The sequence below is a fragment of the Rhizopus microsporus genome (assembly GCF_002708625.1).
Source record: "Rhizopus microsporus ATCC 52813 unplaced genomic scaffold scaffold_18, whole genome shotgun sequence".
NCBI lineage: Eukaryota > Fungi > Mucoromycota > Mucoromycetes > Mucorales > Rhizopodaceae > Rhizopus > Rhizopus microsporus.
The window spans coordinates 199,966-225,699 of NW_019671933.1; the positions used below are offsets into that span (position 1 = coordinate 199,966).

The 25,734-nt window shown below is 38.5% G+C and overlaps 8 protein-coding genes across 8 annotated transcripts; 4 read left to right on the plus strand and 4 right to left on the minus strand.

Annotated features, from left to right (window-relative positions):
• Positions 1 to 15: 15 nt before the first annotated feature.
• RHIMIDRAFT_240797 (uncharacterized protein) lies at positions 16 to 9,291 on the minus strand (the record flags this gene model as incomplete). The annotated part of the gene is made up of 8 exons (XM_023609453.1): positions 16 to 298; positions 358 to 670; positions 729 to 843; positions 897 to 3,188; positions 3,252 to 3,394; positions 3,442 to 4,324; positions 4,378 to 5,738; positions 5,790 to 9,291. 8 exons carry the CDS (start codon positions 9,289 to 9,291, stop codon positions 16 to 18), a joined length of 8,892 nt encoding a protein of 2,963 aa, XP_023463000.1.
• A 170-nt stretch (positions 9,292 to 9,461) lies between these two features.
• Positions 9,462 to 11,545, minus strand: RHIMIDRAFT_240798 (SET domain-containing protein; the record flags this gene model as incomplete). The annotated part of the gene is made up of 8 exons (XM_023609454.1): positions 9,462 to 9,648; positions 9,731 to 10,097; positions 10,149 to 10,530; positions 10,579 to 10,607; positions 10,657 to 10,669; positions 10,724 to 10,964; positions 11,027 to 11,411; positions 11,464 to 11,545. The coding sequence occupies 8 exons, from the start codon at positions 11,543 to 11,545 to the stop codon at positions 9,462 to 9,464; spliced, it is 1,686 nt and encodes a 561-aa protein (XP_023463001.1).
• A 146-nt stretch (positions 11,546 to 11,691) lies between these two features.
• RHIMIDRAFT_240799 (DUF383-domain-containing protein) lies at positions 11,692 to 13,090 on the plus strand (the record flags this gene model as incomplete). Its single annotated transcript, XM_023609455.1, has 6 exons — positions 11,692 to 11,712; positions 11,792 to 11,824; positions 11,883 to 12,008; positions 12,070 to 12,180; positions 12,239 to 12,760; positions 12,818 to 13,090. The coding sequence occupies 6 exons, from the start codon at positions 11,692 to 11,694 to the stop codon at positions 13,088 to 13,090; spliced, it is 1,086 nt and encodes a 361-aa protein (XP_023463002.1).
• Positions 13,091 to 13,664: 574 nt separating this feature from the next.
• On the minus strand, positions 13,665 to 14,501 carry RHIMIDRAFT_246257 (uncharacterized protein; the record flags this gene model as incomplete). The annotated part of the gene is made up of 4 exons (XM_023610290.1): positions 13,665 to 13,883; positions 13,938 to 14,106; positions 14,137 to 14,240; positions 14,292 to 14,501. The coding sequence occupies 4 exons, from the start codon at positions 14,499 to 14,501 to the stop codon at positions 13,665 to 13,667; spliced, it is 702 nt and encodes a 233-aa protein (XP_023463003.1).
• Positions 14,502 to 14,537: 36 nt separating this feature from the next.
• On the minus strand, positions 14,538 to 17,432 carry RHIMIDRAFT_50321 (uncharacterized protein; the record flags this gene model as incomplete). Its single annotated transcript, XM_023615332.1, has 4 exons — positions 14,538 to 15,153; positions 15,201 to 16,499; positions 16,560 to 17,193; positions 17,254 to 17,432. 4 exons carry the CDS (start codon positions 17,427 to 17,429, stop codon positions 14,662 to 14,664), a joined length of 2,601 nt encoding a protein of 866 aa, XP_023463004.1. The 3' UTR covers positions 14,538 to 14,661.
• Positions 17,433 to 19,587: 2,155 nt separating this feature from the next.
• RHIMIDRAFT_315546 (uncharacterized protein) lies at positions 19,588 to 21,913 on the plus strand (the record flags this gene model as incomplete). Its single annotated transcript, XM_023615004.1, has 13 exons — positions 19,588 to 19,804; positions 19,859 to 19,977; positions 20,002 to 20,164; positions 20,229 to 20,312; positions 20,366 to 20,506; positions 20,556 to 20,658; positions 20,729 to 20,749; positions 20,807 to 20,884; positions 20,937 to 21,225; positions 21,287 to 21,420; positions 21,479 to 21,594; positions 21,646 to 21,713; positions 21,764 to 21,913. 13 exons carry the CDS (start codon positions 19,588 to 19,590, stop codon positions 21,911 to 21,913), a joined length of 1,683 nt encoding a protein of 560 aa, XP_023463005.1.
• Positions 21,914 to 22,836: 923 nt separating this feature from the next.
• On the plus strand, positions 22,837 to 23,517 carry RHIMIDRAFT_246260 (uncharacterized protein; the record flags this gene model as incomplete). The annotated part of the gene is made up of 1 exon (XM_023610291.1): positions 22,837 to 23,517. One exon carries the CDS (start codon positions 22,837 to 22,839, stop codon positions 23,515 to 23,517), a length of 681 nt encoding a protein of 226 aa, XP_023463006.1.
• Positions 23,518 to 23,861: 344 nt separating this feature from the next.
• RHIMIDRAFT_315548 (uncharacterized protein) lies at positions 23,862 to 24,473 on the plus strand (the record flags this gene model as incomplete). The annotated part of the gene is made up of 1 exon (XM_023615005.1): positions 23,862 to 24,473. One exon carries the CDS (start codon positions 23,862 to 23,864, stop codon positions 24,471 to 24,473), a length of 612 nt encoding a protein of 203 aa, XP_023463007.1.
• Between the last annotated feature and the right edge of the window lie 1,261 nt (positions 24,474 to 25,734).

Below are 25,734 nucleotides of genomic sequence, written 5' to 3' on the forward strand. Positions count from 1 at the left end.
AGACGAGAGGAGAATCTATTTTTTCAAATTTGATATAAACGCTGATCTGCCTTTAAGTCTTGTACCAGTCCATTGCGTTGGTCCATTGTAGTATTTTCCAAGCAGATGTTTGCCTTTCACAATAAGCTGTTCATCTTCCCGTTGTGTCGAATTTGATAATGTACGAGTCAGGAGTGTTGACGAGCTCTTGAACATTGCATCACGCGATTCGGTAGACAGACGACGATTGGTATCCAATGTAGATCGTTTCTCATTGACATCGCTAGAACTAGGGGATGACTTTTTTGACTTTTTCAGTCTATATATATAATAGTTAGCTTTGAATATATAAAGCAAATAATCACATCTCAATGTTACCTTGACCAAATATGCGTATGTCTTGGTTCAGAAGCTTCTGTCTCCCACATTTCGTGGGAATTTCCCGAGTGCAATGATACGGTATCAACCTCCTCATCTTCATCTGATGATGCCCCAGAATTATCAAAATGACTCTTATTTTCATCATCATCTTTTATTCTTGTTGGCTGTGGCACAAAGTATTTTGATCCATTCACAGACGAACTTTGAATTGAGATATCAGAGTGGGCACCAAATTCACGAGGATGACGTCGTAATAGCTTCTCTCTTAGTAAAGCAGTGCTATTATGTCGTAAAGCAGCCTTCATAAAGTCTACATAAAGAAAAATAGTTAAAACAATATCATTTACATATTGTTTCATAAAAAGTACCTCTCTTAATATTTGACATCAGCTCAAACCAGGACCATGTTTGGTTACGGAATTCAAGAGTAGGCTGTTCAAACGCAAAGTCTCTCAAGTCCTCAATATTCTTTTCTTTAGGTCCCTAAGGAGACATAAGTTAGCCTTGTTAATCCAGTTATTTTTTATGCACCTTACTTGATAGCTTAGACAGTGCCTTGTGCCTGGGATTTTAACAAGAATAAATGTACGATTACTTGAAGCACGCTTTTTCATGACCATAAGATCATCTGATGCCTTGGATTTCGTCTCCTTTTGCAATTGTTGCTTTTTCTGCTTTTTGGATTGTTTGCTTGTGGTACCCATGTTCTCTGTTGAAATACTCAACTCACTATCATCTCGCGTTGGTGCAGGATGGTCATCACTATTTGATATTACTGCTGGGGCACTTTCTGTACTCTTGGAAGATGACATTGTTTTCACCGTATCTTTATCATTCGCTGTTACTGGCAGAGTAATTGATGAAGCGGCTAACTGAGGAATCTCATATTGGATGCTGGAATCACTGCCTGTCATAGCAGGCGCAGAAGAAGTAGATGGTAATGTACTGGATGGTTCAGGCTGCTGCTGCTGCTGTTGTTGTTGTTGTTGCTTTTGCCGTTTCTCTGGTGGAAAAAGATAATATGCCAAGGCTTTACCAAAGTTATACGTCATTTGAACTCGTAAAGGATGAAGGTTCGTTTCCAAGTGCTGAACAATAGGAATACCGCCTACAGGAGGTAAAGTTACAACATAGCATCGAAGCATCTTGTGTCTTGAGAAATCATATGGCTTTCGAGGATCAAAGTATGGACCAAGCACATCTGCAAACACTGGCGATGGAGACGTATTTTTCACTTGAACAATATCAACTTCGAATGTGTTGGTAGCCGAGTGATCCTCTTTGTTGATAAATATATAATTTGCGTTAATTAATGTACATTCACAGAGAGGAACCTGGTTGTTCAAGATCAGTTCCCATATTACTTTCTCCATTGAGCAGACGAGCTTCAGGTTTGTCTTGGGTTCATTGAAATCTTTTCGCTGATTACTCTGCATAAGCTTAATAGCTTCCATGCCTAGATAAAGCTCTTCTAGAGTATCGTATAGCGCCAACTTTATAGATTTGAATTCCTCCATTCGCTTATTATCCAAAAGTGCAATATTCTGTCGATACTGGTCACGCGCATAAGTCAACTGTCGTACTCGATTTTGTAAATCTACAATCTTTTCAGTGGTTTCAACAAGACTGGATCGGTCAGCGGCCATCATGATTTCACGAAGACGAGCCAGTCGTTCTTGTTTGGCAGGCTCTTTATAAAGCAAGAGGTCGGTAGCAACCTGGTATATTGCGTTATATTGAGACGAGTCAACCGTGAGCTGAAGTTGAGGAAAGTTGAGTTGAACCGAATCGCATCGTTCTTCAAATGGATGAATACGTGAAAACACACTCGAGGTCGTCCTGAGTCTGAGAGGATTGTATTTATCATACTGTAAGGTAGCCGAGATGCGACTTCCGATACGTTGGAATTGATCAGATGTCTTCACATAGCTCACTAACATCTCAGGGGGTATCCATGCAAGCCAGTGGTCGTTCTCTTTAGCTCCATAATGATTATCTAGTAAGAGATCAACACTGTCAAACTGCTCCTTTTTAGCTACAAAGAATTGTAGGTTATCTAAACTGGCGACAGTTCTATGCTTGATAGACTCCATTTCTACATCAGGCTCATTTTCATCTATAATGTTGAAACCTTTGACTTGAATTCGTTCATTGGCTGCTAGTACAATATTGTCAGGATCACAATCACTTTGTAAGCTGATTTGCGGATTCAGAAGGTCAATTAAGTAGCTACTCTTCATAACATAGTCGCTAGGTATACTCTTCACTTGCATCTCGGGATTATTGATGTTTTCGCTTTTAGACATATCTATCTGATCAAACTCAAGCTCTCCCTCTTCTTCAGTTTCATTAGGCGCATAGAGTTTTGTATCCTTCTCAGACAAAAGCTTTGTAATCAGGTCCTGTACCATTGATGAGTCAAGCCCACCATCGTCATTATCTAGTACAAAATGGTCACTGTGACGGATCTGTTGTGTGTAGTGAGCGTCAATCAAATCTCTCAAGAATTTGACAGTACGCGATGTTGTATAGTATGTGAGAGCCCTTCGGTGTTCGCGAAGATCGAGAGCGTGATAGACAATATTTCGGACAGAGTTGTTCCAAAGGATTTGAGGGTTGTGAGCAATACAACGAACTTTGAAATACCCCAAGTGTTCCTCCCATTGTTTCAAGTAATCTTCTGCAAATACAGATAAATTGGAGTATCCATTTGTGGCCTTGCTATGGTCAACACCAGGCATCATTTGTGTAGAAATATCCCTGATATATCGTTGAAGTAGTTCTCGTTTCTCATATAAAACTCTCGTCTTTTCAACTATTTGGTCAGACTATATAAAATGAAGAGAAATTTAGTCGTCGGTTTATCAGCAATTTTCATTCTGTTATCTTACCAGCTCATCAAGCGCTTTTTCATCGGCACCAGGCTGTCTCTTCTTCATCTCATTTGTATGTAATCGGGCCTGATGCTTTCTGATTTGAATGTCAATATTCATCTTTCTATCTTGCAACAGCTTTATTTGCATCTCGCGTGTGTCTAAATTGAATAAGTATTTGATGTGATATACTCTTTACTCTACTTACTGATTGCAGTTCCTAGTATACAATCATGGGTTTCATGAAGATATCTGTATCTTTGTGCATCATCTCTATTTGTTTGTCGAATGTAGTATATATAAGGCGAGTACGCAAATGGTAAAACCTGTACAGAAGGAAGAACGCTAGGCGTGACGACATTCAGCTCTATAAAATCATCCAAGTCCACCCATTCTGATGATTCTGGGTCACTACTGCCCTGATAATTTAAGCCTTCCATCATATCAGGAACATCTCCATCGTTTTCACAACCAAGGTCATGCAAATCATCTGCTGAAGACTCTGTCGACTGATTAGTGTTATCAGTAGGCGAAGTCTCTTTATCATCTGCCATATATTGCGCTTTCACTACACGAATATCGATATTTTTGAGCTGGACTTCAGCCTCATGAATAGGCCAGTTTGCCTTCAAACGTTTCTGGTCTAGTTTATAGTTTGAGATGTTGATGATCTCTCTACGTTGGTGAATGTCCAAACTGAATCCTCTGACAAAACCCTTCAGACCAACACAGTCACCAAGATCTTGCACAGTTGTCTCCTCAAACGACATATTTTCATCCTTCATAAACAGACCAATTGTCAAGGGGTTGATGACAATCTTGTACTTTAACGTACTCATATGCTTTCCGAATTTCTTGGTAGGCCTTTTATCTAGCTTAGGAAATAGAGGCCCACTTCGTAAGGGGTAGCCCATGGCACCACCAAACAATCGAACCCAGGATACGAAATGGTCGACAAAACCAGGCGATATGTGCATCGAGTTGCCAACAACCTTTGTGGTCTCCTTTTCTGATTCATTTGATGATAACTTTACGATACTGATTGAAAAGTGAATATAATCTGATCTAAAGCCTCTATAGGCGTCATAGTCCTTTTTATATGCGTTAGCATCGTATTTTGTAATAAGGAAAATAACCTATTTACCTCTTCATGTACGTTATCTGCTGCTTTCATCTTTACTTTATAGTGCGGCAAAAAATTGAGCAATGTTCGTCTGTGAGCCTCTCGAATATCTGCTGGAATATCATTATGTTCGTCACAGATATCACAGTTGCATGCACGTTCCAAATGGCAACCAAGACCCATACGAATACCATCAGACATTTTTAGAGCAATCTTGACAAAACAAGAGTCTTTTCCTTTTGGCTTTCTGTCATTAATTTCCAAAGAACTTGACAAAGACGACGTAGTGGATTGTCTGTCATGGGATCTATCCATATGTGTCGGTAATATATAAGGGGCAGTAAATCCACCGTTGACGAGATCAGGTACACCAAACGCATAGTCATGACTGATGATTTGCATAAAATCGCCTTCTGGGTTCTCATGTCCTATGAGCCATATCACATTTTTCCTCCAGACCTTGGCAAGGCCAAATCCCTTTTCACTCATTTCGTATGGATTTCTTGAACCTTTCATGACAACCGCAAGATCTCCCCCTCCAGTAAATGATATATTGGTGCGTGTGTGTATGATAAGTCGAATCTTGTCCCAGAAGCCGACCTTTTCTGATGGATCTACTGGCGGCTTGGTAAACGTCTCAAAGACACGGGTAATGTCTTGGATGGCGGGCTGATAAGGTACACACCAACATATATACGATAGACCAGGGGTATGAACATTTATATTTACAACAGAGAAAAACTTGAGAGGAGTACTCGTACGTGGAATAATAATGCTGTATACAGTTTGGTTGCTTGAGGTTGATATGATGGGTATCTTGATTGATCGTGTAGCATCAAGATCGCCTAAAGCATCAGCCAATACATAATTTCCTGAAAGCGACCAAGAGTACTCGTCGTGGCTTTGAGCATCATTTGGAGGTACCAGAACGAATGGTATAGGATAATCACGGATTTGCGCCCAAGTTTCTCCAGATTTCCATGTCAAATGAAAGGGTATCAATGTGGACAAGGGGGTATCTATAGGCTGCCCCTTTCCTAGATCATGTATGAACTCGCGTGTTTTTTCCAATTCAAACTCTGGATGTTGGAAGAGCAAAGAGGTATTGCGTATCGTAAGATCGAGTAAAGGCGAGCAACGTGGTAATCTAACAATACTGATATGAAATATGTTAGAGTATCCTTGAATGCTATCGTCAGTAACGCCATCCATTTGTTCAGGGAATATAGAACTTCGGTAATCCACTCCTCGGATTTGTTCATATGCATTTACTTCCTTTGAAATAGCTGCATCAATGTGCTTTTTCCATGATCTAGAGTTATGTTGCTGCAAGCCTTTCCAGGCTTCACTGACTCTTGCATCATTGTCTTCGTTGGTAGTGTCTATTTATAAAATAAGCTACAATAATATAGGACGCTCATTTCAATGTTTACCTGCATCAGTATCCCCTTCACTGTTTTCATTCGACTGATGCTTCGTCAACGTCATTGCCTTCAAATCAAATGCATCATTCAACGCCAAGCGGTTTGTCTGTTCAATGACACCCGTCTTCCAAATAGAACGAAGTCTTACTTCAAAAGGATCATCTTCAAATTGAAATGTAAGTAATTCACAATTCAGCTGTATATTGGGTATCAGCATGGGCTCTTTCTTTTCAGTAGGACCAAAAAATAGAAAGGGTATATCCTTCAATAGTCGAGAATGCATTGCCTTAATTGACTTGATCAAGTTTACAGTATCGTCCAAGACATGGCAGAGTTCATACTTGTATGGTATTCTCAAATAAAATTTAAGTATGGACAGCTGGTGTATTTTGGAAGGTGTGTCCACGTCTTTTTCAACTGACAGTGATGCGCCATCCATCTCTAAAAGCTGATCCCACTGTCCTTCTTCTTGTGGTGATACGCCATATACTGTGATGTTTCTTATCGCTGTCGATGGTACCTCTCCACGCTTCTGTAATTCGCTAGACCATTCAGTTCTTAACCCGTCTACACGCGTATAAAGCTGTGCACCGCCTGGCATGACAGCATGAAAGTCAGTGCGGTTTACTTGAAATTGAAATTTACGAAGCAAAACGGACCGCTTCCTTTCCATTGTTGCAGAATGCTTATCTTGCTGTTGTGTGATGTTGCGTACAATCTGCTTTGTTGAAATCAGGATAACCAAGAGAGCATAATGACTGGCAATAGAGTATTGAACGCCTATCTTTTTGATAACCATAGATGGTGCAACTATAATTATCTGCTTTGACCTCATGATTCTCGTTCGCAAATTGAGGTGAGAAATCCACAAAAGAACTGATTCCTTCTTCTCTTCCAATAGTTGACAATCTGTTGAGCTCAATTCAAACGAGTCTTTGATCGCTATTTCTTGTGCTGAAAAACGAAACGATCCAAGGCTTTGCTCCTCACGATCTGTATCTGCTTCTCCATCGGACGTGTGTATACTGCTGATGGATCCAAGACTAGTACTGTATCTATGTGATTGGCGTTTGGCATCAGATATATGAGATCCAATAAATACGGCAAACAGACGGTCAAAGGTAAGTGTCAAATAAACACCAACGTCCTTTTCTGGAGTATTATCTATATACCCAGCAGGAACCTCCCTCTTTCCTTTCAGACTTTGATCTATGCCCTTTAATACAATGACTGCACTGTTGAGTTCAAACTGAATTTTTGTTGTTAACAGATGCTTGCATAAACGTTGCCTTCTATCATTGTTGTTATTACTTGGAGGTTGACTAACACTTTTTGATGGAATCTTTTGCTTAATCTCTTTAAATATGTTGTTTATCCAAAAATCCAATTGGCTGTTCTCTGTTTCTGTCTTTGACCAAAGATTCAACATGGGCTTGTCTACGGTAAATTCTATTTCTTGGTGCTGAACAGAAGGATCCCATAGAACCTGCACTTGGTGTTGAGTATCGTCTTGGTCGATAAAACTTACATTTGAATTGGTGCTGAATAGCAGTTCAATATCCTTGATTGACACCAATGGCTGATCTCCTGTCTTTTTTGCAAGCGTGTCGATGCAAGTATGCTGTATAACCAGTCTTGTCTTGATCCTGTATCTCCATTCTGCGCCATTACTCTGCTGATAGTTGATACCTGATTCCTTTGAACGCCAACTTCGTCTAAACAAGTTTGTCCATGATGGCCGTGTTGGAGAGTGTAGTCGCTGAGCTATACTTGAGTCCAAAGATATCTCTATTTTATTCTCACCTGGTAGAGTTGAATCGCACGTCACTGATGGTTCAGAAAGGCTGGACATGACAGAGGCTGGTCTGCTTCTTTCTGCAATATAAGTACCGGAAGCGTCCAGACTAAGCTCACTCCATGAAAGAAGTCCTACGCTCTTTTCTACACATCGAAAATACACAGACGGATATTCAACTGTAATATTCAAACTGGCACGAGGTAAATTGTTGAACTGTCTCTTGCTATGCTTGACGGTTGAAGGTGAAGCTGGTGATGGTACATCAAGAGTATCATTATCACGTTTAAGACTTGAATATATCTTTTGCAGTGTATCGCTTTTAGAAATATCCAAAAATACCTTTGGCTGATTCACATTTACTGAAACACTTATATACTTCTTGTTGGAAATCAGCTCATCACTGGTAAAAGATGTTGATAGTGTATCCATGTTCTCATATGTCATCTTGGCCATGACTGATTGAGACATGGTTACTTGCACGGTCACTGTTGGTACAATAATCACCTCTATTTGTCGAGTTTTTGTTATCGGCAGCGACTTATCCGTTATGGTCCAAGACATTAAACCCGTTGTATAATGCATCTTTATATAAGGATCAATGCCTATCGTGTCATTTTCCATTGTTGCACTCCCAGAGACTTCTTTTATGCAAAGTGTACTTGAACAGTCCTCCTGGTGATTTGTCTCTATGATTGTGTCCCCTACTGATATCGAAACATAATGAAGTAGTCTGACAAGCATAGATCGTTTATCTTCTTTTATTGCTGTTGTTGGATCGCCCAAAGCGGTTGATGAGCGCGTGTGTTTGAAGTTGTTCATAATCTTTAGTAAACTGTCCGCATTCATCTTGATCGTCTCTATAATCGCATTAACATCCACATCCTTCAAAGTAACGCATCCTGCAGAAAGATGACATGATACGGCAATATGTATTCCTGAAGGCAGACTTATAATTTCGCTTGTTGTTGCTGTGGCTCCGAGAGATACGAGAGAAATAGGCCCAGTATTGATTACGATCTCAAGAAACTTCTCTTTAAATAGATGTTGAGCACGTTTTATTGAATGCCGTTGATGACTTGCATGAAGTGATAACGTTCGCTTTCCTCGATTGTTGGAAGGTGAAGGTAAGTTGACTGCTGCAAACAAAACAGAGCTGAAATTGGTGTGTTGAACATGGAATCGTACGTCCTTTTCGATGCTCATAGTAAAGTTATCCATTTGAAAATCAACATAGTTGGCAAGTCCAGCCATCAAAAACTGAGCTGGTAGAGCAGAGACAAACTTTAAGAATGTCTTGACAAACGAAAGCGAATACCACCAAGGTATATGAGTGAGTGAGCTGCTCATGCGTGATATCCGTCTGTTTAGTGGACTAGCTGGTCTTTTCTGTTTCTTCCTCTCTGCTAAAGCAGCCAAGCTATGCAACTGGACGTGTACGTCTGTGACGTGAATGGTAATGAAGGGTAATGCTGATGCTGTAGTTGATGATAGTCTTGGTCGTCTTCTTATTCTAATCTTGAGTTTTCCTGCAGTTATTGACCATAATGCTGTTTCTGATGATCTATGGTGATGATACTGAATGCCTGAAATAGAAAAGAAGCCTATTCGCCTAAACTGAAAGTGAAAGCGAAGTGCCAGTATTGTCCTTAATAGCTGTCGAAGTAGGTACAAAGCCAGAAATATGCAGACATATTGATACAGGCTTATTGACATGAGAACGATGATCTATCCAGTGTTGAGTTATCAATGAAAGGGTAAGAAAGAAAGAGAGAGAGAGAAAGGACAGAGCGAGGCAAACAAGAAAAAAAAGTGTTGCAATTGAGGGGACGATTACCAAAATTGGTATTCATCAAATAGGGTGTATCCAAAGACAGATTATTTATTTAAAGTGGTACAATGGCTAAGGGATTATCAATGGAGTAATTATTCAAGATATTATCGGCCCAAACGAACGATTCAAAGCTAAACTTGCCCAAGCTAAAGACATGAGGATAGGCTTCTGAAAATTCAGGAATCATTGAATCATACATCTCTTTCAGTTCTTGCTCGTCTTGGCTTACCGTCGTATCACTAAGAGGGGAGTATGATCATATGCTTAGCACACACACACACGCGCGCGCAGTTCATTTTATACCCATCAATATTTGCTTACCTTGAAGAAATTCTTCTGAAAAACTCTTTCCATTTGCTATTTTCATTAAACTTTTCATTGATAAGCGACAACATAAATATAACATCCGCTTCTTCATCAAAGTCTTCGAATATTTCTGTAATCGCCGTTGAAAAGGGGTCATTCTTCCTCAGGAGACTGTCCAAAGTGATGATGACCATATCCAATGAAATAAATGGGCTGCTATCAATCGTCAAAGATGTATATTCATAATCTGGATTCACTATGCTTAAGAATGGTACATTTGGAGCCATTCTGTTTTCTTTAATGTCTTGATTCATACAGCTGATAATTCGACTCTTCATTTCTTCTATCTTGGTAATTGTGACATTATAAACATCTTCTTGACCTACACACACAACATCAGTTTAATCGATTTAAAAAGGTATTATGCACTAACCTGCACGATACATCAAGGCAAACTTTCGCCAGGCCGGTATATTGTCACTCGTGTCCAAATCGACAGATTTTAAGGCAATTAATCGTGTCTTGAGTAGAGTGAGAGTCATCGATAGCATAGAAAGCTCGTTTCGATAACCAACCATGTCCAAAAACTTGAGATCATGACAGCTTCTATAGTAGGCTGTTTCCATATTATTCATAACCAGGACTCTCATCATCTTGAAGAACATGGGTGGAACGTTGTTTCGGTGAATGTAGAAAGTATATGGATCAGTATTCCCAGATGAAATACCGCAGTTTTGAAGGATATCAAGCTTAACCTGATAGTTTAAATCCTGAGAAAAGTTGGGCTTCAAGGCAATGTGATCATATTCGTTATACTATAAAAGGTCAATCATCAGTTACCCTTTCTCTCTTATTGTTATTACCTCGAAACAAAACCCATAGCCAATCAACACTATTAAATAATGAGTCCTGTCTTCTATCGTTATACAAACTATACTTACGCTCTTCATTAGACTATTATATATAATAATGTGTGAGGCAGAATGATAGAGATGACATATGACTTACCTTTGGTCCATAGTTATTGAATATTTCATCTCCTACTTGGTATTCCTGTCCAGCAACAAAGGTCAATGAGCCAGTCTCGCTATCACCACTCCTTGACCACGTAATTTTTGTATTTGGTTTATGATTTAATGCATCTACCAAGGGAAATAGAACCTCGGACTCCTCAGTAGAGGAAGGATCTATTAACTTATAAGGGAATGCTCTGGATGAATACATGCTGTGTGCCCATAAAAAGTCCTCCCTAGCAATACGAAAGGAGGGAAGACTAAGTACATTTTTTATATAGGCAATATTCACTATTACCATCTAACATCCTCCTTATGAACATTCTCCGGCAAATGTTCCAAAAGCCGCGTAAATTCACTCTGCAAGGCTGCTTTTCTTTCCCTTACAGCCAATTCCATATTTGTCTTTTGTAAATAAGCCATATCTTCCTCATCAAAATGCATTGCTGTCACTATCCTTTTGGGAAGTATGTTGATGTAAGGGTAATAAAAGGATCGTTCACCCAAGTTTTTCTGCAACAGTAAAAATAAGGATTGCACAACACGACCAGAAAAGTCAGTCAAGGTTGGAAGCGCCTTACGAGCTACTTTTTCAGTAATACAGATCTTAAAAGGGACTGTGGCAAACTGCTCGCTCTCTTTAACTGTATCCGTCGTGTATACACAACCTTCTCCGTGAAGATCTATCTTGGGGGTGTAAGAATCTTTTTTAAACACATGTCGTTGTTCATTGACCTTTTCTAAAGTTGATCTTTTGGAATGAGCCTCCATTCGTCTTTATCCATTCCAAGTAGGCATTAAATGCTGAATCTACCATGATAAACAAAAGTTGGGGCTGTCAGTTGCAGAAAATACAAGACAAGTTCTGTAGCCTAAAATTAAACTCCAGTCTTTCAGAGCAGTCACAGTGATCTTAAATTGAAGAAAAAGAACAAAAAAAAAAATATATAGATCACTTTAACAATGGAGCAACAAATTAGAGAAGTATGTTGATTAATACACACACAACAACAACAACAACCGAAAAGAAAGAAATAACGACTAATGATTCATTATCAACTAGCTCATTCCTTTCTTACATCAACCTGCTCTGGAGGTATAAGTAGTTCCTTTCTTTGTTTGAAAGCCACCTTCACTAAAAGGACATATCATAGATTAGAGCTATTGCATTGCATCACCTTGTACCATACACTCCCAATGGTAACCAGTATCGTTATATCTTGATCGAGCAAAGACAGACAGTTTGTAAAGATATGAAGGCTCTTTGTCGTGAAGATCCTGTAAGTTGTAGTATAAAGCAGCTCTCTTTTTTGTCATTCTCTTTTTATTAACCCATCTTAGATCACTGCGCACGATGCACTTCGTTGTTTAATCAATTTATCCAGCGATCCTTCAGTTCAGCAAGAGTTGGACGATGACAGTTTCATCAAGTACATTTGCTTATTAATCACAGTAAGTCCGCTTAGTGAGCGTAAAGAAAAAGAGAAAAGCTGGACTGATATCATATTAGAACCCTAAATCTGTATTGGCAGACCTTGCCTGTATGTTATTATCTAACATGACCAAGTATGAATCAACATGTGTCAAAATTATTCAAGGAAAAGTCGAACCACTCGAAGGACTAAGCAAGTCAACACGCTTGTTAGATCATTTAGTGGAAGTGTTCCATAAAGGATACAAAAAGGAATATAATCCTGAAGCTGAATTCCACTTTTTGGCAAGCGTATTTTCCAACGTATCCAGTATTCGTCTTGGCAGAGTCTTTATGATTGAGCCTTCAGAAGCAGACCAACTCTCGCCTCTCACTAAGTTACAGATATTTAGCGAAGATCCTAATGTGATTCGTCGTGGCGGTATTGATTCGGTTTTGAAAAATTGTTGCTTTGAAACACGAGAACATGAAAGACTTTTGGACGTAGACAGGGTCAACGCTCTTCCCTTCATTCTGCTGCCATTGTGTGGTAACGAGGAATATGATATGGACGAATTCGAGCAATTTCCAGAAGAAATTCAGTTGTTAGGTGATGACAAGGTATATGTGCACATGAAGGAAATAAAAAAGTATACTACCAACACTTCTTATGTATAGAAACGTGAAACAGATCCTTTGCTAAGAGCCATGCTTGTTGAAGCAGTCATCTTGTTGACAACAACACGATATGGCCGAGAGTACTTGCGTAAGAAACAAGTGTACCGTGTGATTCAACGTCTTCATGCACAAGAAGTTGAAGAAGACATAAAGGAGAAATGTGTTACTATTGTAGATATGCTTATTCGTGATGAAGAAGCACCAGAAATTACAGAAATTAAAGAACAAAAAGAAGAAGAAGATGAAGACTTGATTATTGAAGAAATTGCATAGAATAAAAGCATGATATACTCCTTAAGCATAAACCATGACTCTATACTAAATCATATATAATCGATATAGAGAACATTGTCGTTTTTTTTTTTGTCATACTTAGACTCTTGAAAATGTCTCCAGACAACATGCATACTAAGAGGGTGAACACACTATTGAGTTAGTGCAAATCTAAGATTAAATTTAATTGGCCTAAAAAATTTAATCTCAAGTAGCAAAGTCGTGACTTTTATAAACCCCCCTCCATACATTTTTTTTCTCTCTTTATTCCTCATTCTTAAAACATGGACAAGCGTCAATTGAAGCAAGGTGAACAAAGCCCTTCATTCTTACAAGCTGTGAAATCAGAGCTTTTCTCTCCTGAAAAGCGTCAAGGAAACATCAACATTGCTCTTTCTCTTACAGTCTTTACTGGTGCTATCGTCTTCCTTCGTAACTGGGGTGAACTTTTGGCAGTTTAAACACACAATTAGCATCTAGATTATATTCTGTTTTGTGTATATTTTTTACTTCTTTATTGTATAAAGTTTTATTTAAACGGACAACATTTGCGTACAGGTTAGGGTTTTATTTGTTATACATACAGACGATGATGGCTATCGTCAATGCGACCACTGTGACGAGACTCTAGTGCCTTTTGCAATAATTCACTATCAAAGTTGAGGTGATCATGTCCTAACTGATGTAGACCATGATTATATGCTTCTAGAGTTGTGTCAGTCACCAATAGTTTGCCATACACGTACTCTTGAAGTGTCAATAGGTTGTAGCATGGAATAGAATGGATTTCACACTAGAAAAAATGTTTAATGTGGGGGAACAATGGAGCTACATACATTCAACTTACATAATTGATGATGGCTGCAGATAGTCCTGTCACCATATGTGGGATTTCATACAAAGTGAGTGTTTGAACAAGAGGTGAAGCTGAACTTTGTAAAACACGAAGGGTTGGTGGTATAAGATCGCTTTCTGTTGTGAAAGAGTCGAGTATGATCACCTTGGAAAGCCCCTGGCTGCATTGTTCAAAGATGGATCGAACATACTGAACGGATTCATTTGCTTCGATCTGTTTAGTAAAAGACACAAACACGATAGGTTGATTTGGTATCTGAAGAATGGATGCTACTGTCTCTTGTTTATTCTCGACCTAATAAAAAATTATTTTAATACTTGTCAATATATACAATGTCTATTTTACAGTTCCAATCGATGTCAAGCCCTTCAGTGAGTCGATATAGATACTTCCAGGACCTGAAAGGCCAAATATTAAAGTTAAACTGGTGTCGGGTAAGGACACCATGACTTGAATAGTGTTGGGCTCAATCTTATCTTCAAGTTCCTCATCGCTGTCTACTTCATCAAGAGCATAACGCACAGGAGCTGAATGGAAAGATTCGTCGAAATCCATTTTGTTTTTAAAAGAAACAGAAAAAAAATGTAAAGAACTTGATGTTAAATGACGCACGCACGTGACGTTCATTAACAGGACGCGCGTACACTCAGAGTAGCTTTATTCATGAGTGCTCGATTATATAGAAGGTTTATATGATTCAGGTTAAGTATACATATTAACTACGTTTAGTCACATAAGACTGTAGATGTTCAGCCACACTGTTCAATGCACAGATCCATTCTTCCTTTTCTTGTCTGCTTTCTGCCAAAAAGGTAACCGTTTCACCTTTAGAAGTAAGCTGCTGGTCTTGACGATAGACTCTTAGTCTTTGTCGTTTAGGACTAAAATATCTTCGAAGAGTAGGCTTCCATATAGAGAATATGCGTGTCAACTGGTCATCATCTGTGGTCAATCCGTCAGAATACACCTTGACCGTCTTCCCTTCGTCTGAGTTGGACCCCTTCTTTGTCTTGCTACTATCTACACCAGAGAAGAAATAGCTTCCTGCGATATCCATCGCGCCTTTACGCTCATGGTTGCCTGATTTTCTTGTGCTGTTTCGATTAAAGACATCAAAGAATAATAGCCACCCATTTGCTGATAAAATAAATATCTTTTGAGAAAAGGTTTCACGATGATGAGGTTTGTAGTATAATATTCCTGTTTTCTGTACAAGAGTGAGAACTACTTTATGAATCAATATCATAAACTTACCACGACATCATGACACCTTTCGTACAAGCAGTAGCTCCATATTCGTGTATCAGCAATACGAATTTCTCTTCCACGCATATGATTTTCTGATCTCTCCTTTTCATTCCAGACAAGATCACCAAAATGGTCATTCAGATGAATGGTCCGTCTTGCTTCTTTCTGTGCTTTCCAGTAAATGATGAGTTGTGATAGATGATTAACCCAGATGTCACAAGTATGCTGAGAGTATGTCTGGAATTGAATCTGCAGTCCGTTTTCCATCACAAACTCCAAGATACATGGTAGGTTCTTCCTAAACAGTAGCCTTGAACCTCCCAGTAGTGGTTCATGACTAATATGACTTTCATAACCAATATCTTCGTGTTCTTCGATGAAGCGTCTTTTAACGTAAGATACCTCGGTAAGATCAATCAAGCCTTTTGCCTCACTCAGTAGCTTCATTCGACGTTTTATCTCCTCCATCTCTAACTGTGATTTGGCTTTTGATGTGTAAGGTGAGATAAACCATGTGTGTTCACCTAAACTTTCGTGATTCACCATGTTCTCTGTGTGAGGCTTTGTTGCCTTGGCTGAGGGGATATAGACCAAGTACTGATCAAATGAAGCAAAATAATACATTTTTCCTGTTACTTTTGCTGTCAATCCAAAGAAATCACTTGCGCATACGAGAAATCCCTCCATCGGACACGGCTCGTTCAAAATGTCGTTTTGGTCCAAGATGATGTGATCCGGCGTATGTTCTATCGCACGCAGTTCTAATCGGTGTGTCTGTTCAATACTCTGAGGACAGACGGCCAAATCGATACGTTTGTCCGGATTGGCTGGTGATGCTGTCCAGTAAGCCCATTCTGCTCTTTCCTCAGTTGCCCAGCAAACACCTATCTCATCATCGTCCAAGCAGAAAAGTTTGCCATCGTACCCGCTCTCTTCAACAACCGTCATCACAGCTTCTTTGATATCTGCAAGTGTAATATCGTAACATCCTTGTGTTTCTTCTAACGGTAGATTGAGAGTCAAGTTCATGGCGGGAATATAGACCTCACAGTATGAAGGGAATGGCCGTTTAGCGCCTTTGGGTAATACTTTGTATAACTGGGTATACCATTCCTGACACTGCAGGAACGTGTTCGCCTTAAACATCATCGAAACTGTCGTTGGTGTCTTCCCTGCCGTGGATGAAAAGCGAAGTCCAAAGGTATAGTCCAGTGGTGAAAACAGAAATAGCTCGAGGTCTCTCGGCTTGTTGGGCCCTTGAAAGTAGATACGATGTTCTAAGCGATGATTGGGCCAAAAATACGTCTACTCACAGGCAAGAGAGATAAGTAATGGGTAGTACTTTTTTTTTGTTTGTATGCTTACTGAAAAGGAATACGTTGTAATGTAGGATCTTGTCAACACGAGTTCTACCTGTGTCCAATTTTCTGCTAATAGATCAAACTTGTTTTCTTTGGAAGCTTTATATCTCGTAGGCTCAGAGCCAATTCGATCCGTGACTTTTCTCATGCAAATGACTAAACCTCTCTTCAGTACTGCGCTCAACGCAGTTGATCTCTCGCTCTGAATAGGCTGTGCATTAGGGACAAAGAGAGTACCGGCCTTTTTCCACCTTAACGTCTTATTACGAGTTCGGCGTCTCTTTTGTTTCAGTTTCTTTTTAACTATCGGAGGCAAAGGCTTGGCTGTTTCAGATGATAAGGCTATTGTAGGTGGAGCAAGCCCAGGCGTTGGAGGCAGTGTTGGCAGTCTCTTCTCAGGTTTCACTGTTACAACCGAGACCGCATCATCTTCGTCTTCCACAAGGGTTTTTGTCTGGTCTCTGATGGTATCTATAGGTGGTATCGTTGTATTTAACACGTTATAATCTATCTCATCGAACGGTGATAATTGCTGAGGGCTGAGGGCTGTGTTTTTTGAGCGTGCTGTGACAAAACTTGTTCCTTCTGAGCTTGGTGTAATAATTGGAGAGGAAGGCACGTCGGCTGGAGGAGGTAAGCTATTATTCGAGAAAGAGGTTAGGATTGATATATGCTGTTTACTTTACGTATTATTATACCTTGTGTTGTTTGGCTCTGGTTCTGGAAGAGCAACAGAAAGCTCGTTTATCTCTTCTGTCATTTGCTCTGCATGACTTGACAGATCCCAAGGACCCACAAAGATTCGGACGGAGCACTGCTTCCTATGAGCATATTGTATATTCTTATCGTTTTTGTTATCTTCAACCAAGCTCATTTTGTATGAATGAGAAAAAGAAAAATGAAAAATGACGCTCAAATTACGGAGCCAGCTTGCATTTACAGCAAAAGCTTAATTTTGATTTGGCTATCATCTACAGCGGATTTTTAAAATAATGGACGGGGAATAAACTCACTGGACGAGGCTTCGTTCAGCTGTCGAAATAGAGACGGAAGATGTGGTACGATCCATCTGTTAGTTTCACAGATTCTTCAGGCAGCGAAAGTAGAACAGTGCGCTTAGAAAAATATAAAAGGACATAGGATATAGAAAAATTTGAATTGTATTGTTGTTAATTTAAAACTACGAACAAAAAAGAGCAGCTCAAAGAGCATAGGTTGAGTTAGGAACCACATTCAACTTATTTTTCGTCAAACTATCCGGAAAACACCACATGCTAGAAACGTTTCATGACAAAGTGGCTAACGTTACGAGCGTTAACTGTGATTTCATTTTATAATTTCGTCCTATTAAAGTCGCTATTTAGACTAAGGCTGTCCAGTGGGATGTCCTTTAATGTAAAATACACTTGAATTTATCATAAGTGGCCTTTTTGATCAACTGACAACAGAAAATTAGAATAAATAAAAAGAAACAAATCAGGATGATGAAAAGTTTTATTGGATAGCATCATAGCTAGTATTTGGAGGTGGCGCACATAGCATTAGTCTAACTTCTAGCGAATCTTTTCGCCTCCGAAAAACCTTCAAAGACGTTATCGGCTAGCTACTGGAACGCCCTAAGTGCTATCGAAGGAAATAATAATGTTCCAAATGATATTAAGCACCGTATCAGGGGCTTAATCAATGAAGTACGAACAAATGAATATATTAATATGAATCCCATACATAGCTCCCGTGATCTTGCCCACGCACCAGCCCCTGCGCTGTCCTGGTTGTCTGATTGTTACCACTGGTCTATTCTTCTGACAAGCACTCTTTCAATATCTTTGTCTCGAGCTTCTATACGTGACTTGCGTCGATGGTGGCACTCTGACCGCTCTTGGATGCACCAGCATCCCAGGATACCCCAATCTTTTCTGATAAATAATAATTATGTTGTCAAAAGAGTTGTCCAAAGCATTCGATAAAGAAAAACTGTTGCCGCATCTTTCTTTTTTCTTTCATTCGTAATATCAACATGCCTCGCAAAGTGTTCATATGTACTATATCTTGCATAAATTATTAATAAGTCGTATAGGTAAAAGAGTTTCATCCTCTACAAACCCTCTTCCATTACCTAAAAAACAAAAAAAATATAAAAGATATTGTTCTAAATCCTTCAGATAAATATATTTCAAGAAGATGCAAACTATCTTCTTTATTAAAAAATGACTATAAAGAATATCGTGTAAGAATAAAAACTAAAATCATAAGCGCCTTACTGTTATGAATAGTATTAAGTAACTGTACTTTTATGCATAGCAAATACTTCGACAAGTATCAAAAGAGTTCTCAATCTTGAGAGCAGATACAATGAACTTTGGTCTTTTTATAGTAAGCAAATGGATTGAAAATGGGTTTTCTAGCAGCGACTTTCCGTTGATTATGATGCACAAGCTTTGGACTCATTGTATAGAAAGGTAGCAGACGATAAAGACAAGCGTAATGAAAGAATTATAAGTCAAAACTATATCAAATTCTTAATCACTAATGAAACGAGCGTAGAAGTCCTCCAAGAATATCAATGATTGTTTTGAAGAATTTGATTCCGTAAGATCTCCTGACACAAAAGGTAGGCACTATTACATGTACTATTTTAACACTAAACGGTTTTCAATAGAATATTTATATAGCATACCTGTCTTGGGCCGCTTGCATATAGCAATATCGAATCTCTATACTTCTTCCATCATACAAAGTGATTTAAAATAACCTAGTCAATTTATGTAATCTTATTTTGTTTTGAAGATATTTCTCTGAATCTTACACAAAACGTAAACTTGTATATATTTCGCGTCCTTTTGGGGCTCCTTCGAGGCCTTAGGGAAAGTACAAGCCAATCATTTAATCCTAGAATCATTGGTGAGTCAATATCTTACCTTTTATGCTGTGTCATCTTACAGTAATCTATTAGCAACCAAAGCTGCTAAAAGCATCGAGCTCTACAAAGAATACAAGGATGCCAATATTGAACTAGAAGGATTTGAATCACAATGCAAGTATTAATTATCTCATCTAGCAAAATACTTGGCATATATAAAGATGTATTTAACAATGATATCTTTGAATCAATTTCTGATTATACATATGCTAAAAACAACTCTGCGAAGCTTGTACGCTTTAGTGCAGAGTTACTAAAAGAAGTAATATCAAAGCCAGAATTAAAAATCAAAACTTGGCATGTTATGCCTAGACCAAGCAATAACATGCGTAAGCCATATATGAGTACTATCAAAAGTTACTAACGACAGTAAGCATTGGTAGTGTTTGTGCCGCTAAGCGGTGCTCATGCAATGCATGGTGTCCTCGAGAGATGTTTCAACGCTGGCCTAAAAATTTCCCAACAAGTATATACTGAGGAGTATAGCTTTGAAGAGAGAAGGGTACTTCTATTCTGTAATTTCCAGTTGTGTGCTTTACTAACAGTAGCAGTTACACAGTATATTCCGGCATTGATGGGACCAACAAGCTTTGAGGACCACTACGGAGACGTTGTTTGGAAAAACCACTTGTGGGAAACACTGTTCAACTTGGACCACATACAGAAGAAGAGAAGCAGCGCCAGCCAAGGTATGTTTATATTGTTTCTTTAATAGTAGCTTATTCACCATTCTTAATTATAAATCTATTAAAGGAAGCCAACCATGTGCCAGGTTGAATTACGGATGGAAAACCGATGGGCACATAGTGATAATTTTGTTCATAAAGAAAGCCATAGGTAATGAAGCAACCTTTTTATATACTTCAAATACTGATCAATGCTTCAAACAGAACAAATTCCGCAAGACGACAGCGAAATGAACTTTATGAAAAGAAAGGTTAATCTAACCATCTGGCGTAAAGGACTATATCCTTTGAAGAAAGAGCCTACGGGCATCATGCTGAACGATAGAATAATTGGCCAGAACCCAGGTATGAACATTATTTTGAAAATATCAAGTAATACTTACAATATACATAGGCCTTAGAGACATATTTGCTGCGACGGATTGCTCAGCTTCTGAAATTGTAGATAAGGATACAGTTAAAGAAAAAACTACAAAGTTCAGCAATGCCGAATACAAGTAAGTATACGCTAGTTTATATAATCTTCTGTTTAATGCCAAAAAAAAACTTTTACTGACGATTCATTAGGATGCGCTCGGGCTTTGAGTGGTAAAGAAAGAATGAGTTGAAAAACAGGGAGGCGGTAGGTATACAAGAGGTATACAGTGAGATTCCTACAGTGGGCTCTGTCAATAGTAATGAACTCCTGAAGTACTTGAGGGTGATCGGTAGAAACCGAGAAAAGTAAGTATTTGAGTGGCCTTGTTTGTTATACTTATCGTTTTGCATCTTGTAGGATTTTTGATTTTATGAAAGGTTATCGTCATCGTGAGACGAAGGCATACCTTGTTCAGAATAGAAAAGCCACAGACAACCATATGTGTGATCTCGTATTAGGTCAAACTGCCGCTGGTGCTCCTTACACCCTTGCCCACAGAACAAGCTCAAAGAAACGAAGAAAAGCAAAGAATATGTTCAAAAAGGCAAGCGGAATAGTTGCAAAAGAAACAAAGCGAACAGTAATCGCTTATGGTGATGCAAGCTTGACTGGAACAAAAGCAGGGTATACCCTCATCCCTGTGAAGGTAGAGTAGCATAGCAGCCTTATCACTTTATTGAATAGGCTGATGTTCATTTTATATACAGAAGGTTCAAAGGGCATTGGCCCAGAGGGCATTAGTAATTCCTGTTGATGAGTTCAGGACAAGTGTGAATTGTTCAAAATGCCACCGACGTCTCGAGAACAAATATGAAAGACAAAAGCTTGTTTGCAATCACAAGTAAGCAGATCATTGTATTTGTAACATTAAATAGCTTTAACTTTTTTATGTTCAAAAGGAAAAAGAAAGTTCGTCTGAGAGGAGAAAAAAAAATGCTTCTCTACGATGTTTGGACGATGACAAGAGGATTGTTTGTCGTACATCGGAGTGCCCACAAAGAGAACCCAGCAGTAAGTAAAGTTGCGCATAAAATCATATTGGACTATTACTAAACTTTATCTGAAGGCTATCCTCCGGTCATGTATCAGTTGAAGCATTGTCACTTGTGCCCAGCTGTAAATGACCGTGATATCGTAAGTGCAATGTAAATGATAAGAGTATTAGTTTTAATGAGTAATAATAGGTATGGCAAAGGGATGTAAATGCTGCTTTGAATATTCGCTCTATCCTGATGTCTTATATAGAGTCAAACTATAGCATTTTATCAAGACATCCCTCTTTAAAAAGAGAACCAACCTCTGGTGGTTATCAAGCTACTTCACAGCCACTTTGATTGGTCCTTGGACCCTTATGCCACCATTTCGGTGTGTCCCACCCACCCCACCCCACCGTGACTTATACCTAACCTAATATATTCTAAAAAATTTCAAAACTTTCTTTTTCTCTCTTCAATCTTCTCTTTATCACATTCCCTCATTATCCCCTTTACCACATTATGTAGTATTCCTATGTTCTTTTTCTTTTCCCAGTAAGTGTCCTTAGCGTATTGAGGGCTTACTGGTGCCCCCTTGGGCCTTCACCTTATTTGATGGTATCATGCTGGCAGCTGACTGTAACTGCAATCACTTTTTCACTCATCCCAATAAGGTTTTTTTTGTGTAGCACCTCATTTACTTCCTAGTGCTTCTTTGTAACAGAAGAATACTAAGGCTTTAGCAATGGCCTTGATATGTTGTCGAGGGTTGCGAGCATTTAATACAGATTCTGGCTTCCCGTTTTATAGGGTCTGTAATTATAATTTTGGGATCAGATGAGCTTGTACCTACCCGTGGTTGATCCTGTTAATCGAGACATAGTCTTGAGAGCCGAATCAAGCTCCATTAAATAGTTCGTCAATAAAATTAATTTTATCTATAAAAATTTGCTTGTCTTCTTTCGTATTCTAATTTGTAAAAGTCTTTGATTGCCGTTTTTCATTTGACATTAACTGAATTCCCTAATGCGCAGCTTATTTATTCGTGGCACTAACAATTATGCAGTAGGGAGACGAGACATATAAACAACATCACATACTATTACGGAAACTTCTGTGTTCGTGCTTTTATCAATATAAATAATGATAACTATAAGTATAATTAAGGAGTCCTTTAATTCCAGGGGTATAGAAGTACCTATACTATGTTGGAGCGCTTCTTACCATACATTTTATTTAAATCATCTATTATTATTTCTTTTTTTTTAAAAAATAAATACCAAATGAATGAAAACGTTCTTAACAATCCATACCTCATCCTACAAGTACTATCATTCTTAACTGACTGGCAAGATAGACACACATTCGCCACTGTAAATTCTACCATTTGGGATAGTTGTTCCCAGGCTGTATCTTGTATCCCACCATTGATTATTGACATCAATAATGAAGATACTCTATTAACCAAAACAATGATCATGACCGCCAGAGATGTAACTATCGTGGACAGCGAGTCTAATATTAAAATCAATCGCTTCAAGTATCTTGTAAATACGTTTCAATGTTTAAAAACACTCCACTTGGACGGTGATTACTCCATGCGGTCCATCAAGCGAGCCACAAAATGCTTAGTAGCTGTTAACACCGGGTTAGCATTATATGTGAATCCACGTAAGCTAGAGGATTGGAAAGTTGCTCTATATTTTGCCCCTGCCAATAATATCCTTCTCATCACGGGTGAAAACGACGAAAGTGACAGTGAAGACGATGATCAAGATAACTTTATAGTAACTGGCGAGCGAAAACGTGCAAGAAGCGATTTTCCAGATATTCCAGAAATAGCAGCACAGTGGAAGATGGCCAAGACTCTTTTGAAGCAACCATATCTTGACCTTTGCAAGTTCCAACGTACTGCTAATTATTCACCCTTGCCTAGTGTCTTTTCGCAATCAGGTATTATTTAAGATCTACAGGAGTATAAGACTCTTAAAGAAGAACCCCTAAACCAAATCTGCTTAATCCAAGAACCATCGAGCCTCCAACTAATCGATGCTTTGATGAAGAAAAGCTGCCGTCGTTTCCTTGAGGCTGTTATTGAGATCGATGATTTGTGGTTCTTTGTGGTTGCTGTCGATGGCTTCATTAGAAACAGTACTAACCTTGATGATGCCGCGCTCCAGGATATGAAGATAAAGTACCCAGAGGAAGCCACTGTAAAGGTGGTCAGAAAAAGTGGGGGAAAAAAGTATTCTGGGATGAGCTGATCATCTACCTTGGTCGGCTTGAACTTCTTGTTACTGCGAGTCTGATGACTACAAAAAACAGCGATGATATCACTGCGTTTCTAAGGCCCAGCGTAAAATACCCACCAATTGCTGCAAACTCATCTTCAAAATCGGCCATTTACGTTCCGACTGCTCCTCCTGTAGCCACTTTCAAGGAGCGTATCTTGAGAAACTACAGCCGATTTTATGCGTGTCAGCGGTGGGGTGGTTACAGTGCAAGATTTGCACTCAAAGGGTTTTCTCCTGCGCATCCTTTGTATGTAAAACGTGCTGAGGAAGGTGCTGTGGGTCTCGCCTGCTTTATTGTTCGTCTGGTTGCTGTCAATGCACCAATCTCAGCAGAGACTCAAGATAAGGTAGCACAGTTATTCTTGTCGCTTGTTCCTCCTTCGTCCGGTACCATAGTTGCCGATCCCTTAGCTTTCGCTCGTCGGTTTTCTAACGATTCGTCTACCAACGAGAAGACTAAAGTCTTGCTAGAGTGTATTATCAAAGTTCTTAATAGCAGCAATTATGCACGACCACAGCAAGCTATTAACGGCGCACTTTGTACAAAGTTACATGATGCCATTATCAGGCAAAAGTGCCATTCAGCCAACAATTATGGAATAAGCAAAAAAGCGTATTTACTCTAATTCTTTTTTTTTTTTTTTTTCATTTTTTCATTTTTCATCGTTATGCAACAATTTCAATTCACTTGTTTAATATTCAGCTAGTTGTAGTTTATTCGTTTTCTTTACTATATTTATGTCATCTCAACCAACAACACTCCTTCATCATCAATATTTATGAATCTATTAATATGACACCTATGCAACAATAATTATTTCCATATACAAAATTACGATCTTAAGATATTTCTTATAGTTACTCTATCTTTATGTTGTTAAGTAAAAGCTAGCGTTTTCTTTATTTTTTTCTAAACTTTATCGTTTTTTTAAAGGTTAAATTGTTTGAATAAAACAAGAACTTTTTACAACAACTGTACATAGGAGCTGTGATATGTTTACATAATAAAATTTAATAGGCTATATTTAAATAGATATGTTTGATATTAGCAGCTACATTAATTACTATGAACACATATGTAATACCATTTTTATTGAAGATGATGCTAGTTTCAGTAAACCGTGGTAAAATAACAATTGTTAGAAGCAATGAATGAGTTGCTTACATGTTGACTATATAGATATACTCGATATAAGAATCTGTATCATCTTTATCTTGAGAGGTATTACATCAATTAATAGTTGTTCTAATGAATAGTTTCCTAGTAAAATCCTAAATTCACCATGATATTCTTTCCATATACCACTAAAGTAATGAGTGTTCATACATTTCAAATTTGGCAATCGCAGAAGCTTGTAAAACAGTTACAGTTGATAATTGTTTGGGCTGGATCAGACATTCTGAGAGCTTTTGGGATAAGTGTATTAACAAGGATAAAGGTATTAAATAAAGAGTTACGTGTTTCTTTTTGTATCTTCGCATATGTCTTATGCAAAGCGTCAAATAATATGCTTGAAATGGCCCATAAAATTTTTTATTGAGTCTCTTACAAACTTCCCCATGTTCCTACTTTTTGACACTTGCGGCATTATTTATTGTTAAATTTGATCTTGATCTGTAATTTCTTTACTTAATAATATCCTACTTCTCTTTCTCTCGTCCCTTTCTAGTCTTCTTGTATAATTCAAGCAATACTTCAAAATACATTTTTTCAGTTGAATCACCTTTTTCCGAATAAATAGAAGTTCCTTAAACAGAGCAGAAGATTTATGTGATGAATAGATGTAACGAATGAACATGTCACAACAAGTACAGTATTTCCAGAAAGTAGTGTCGCAAAAATTCAATTTTTACAATACAAAATATATAGGAATACGACATCTTGGC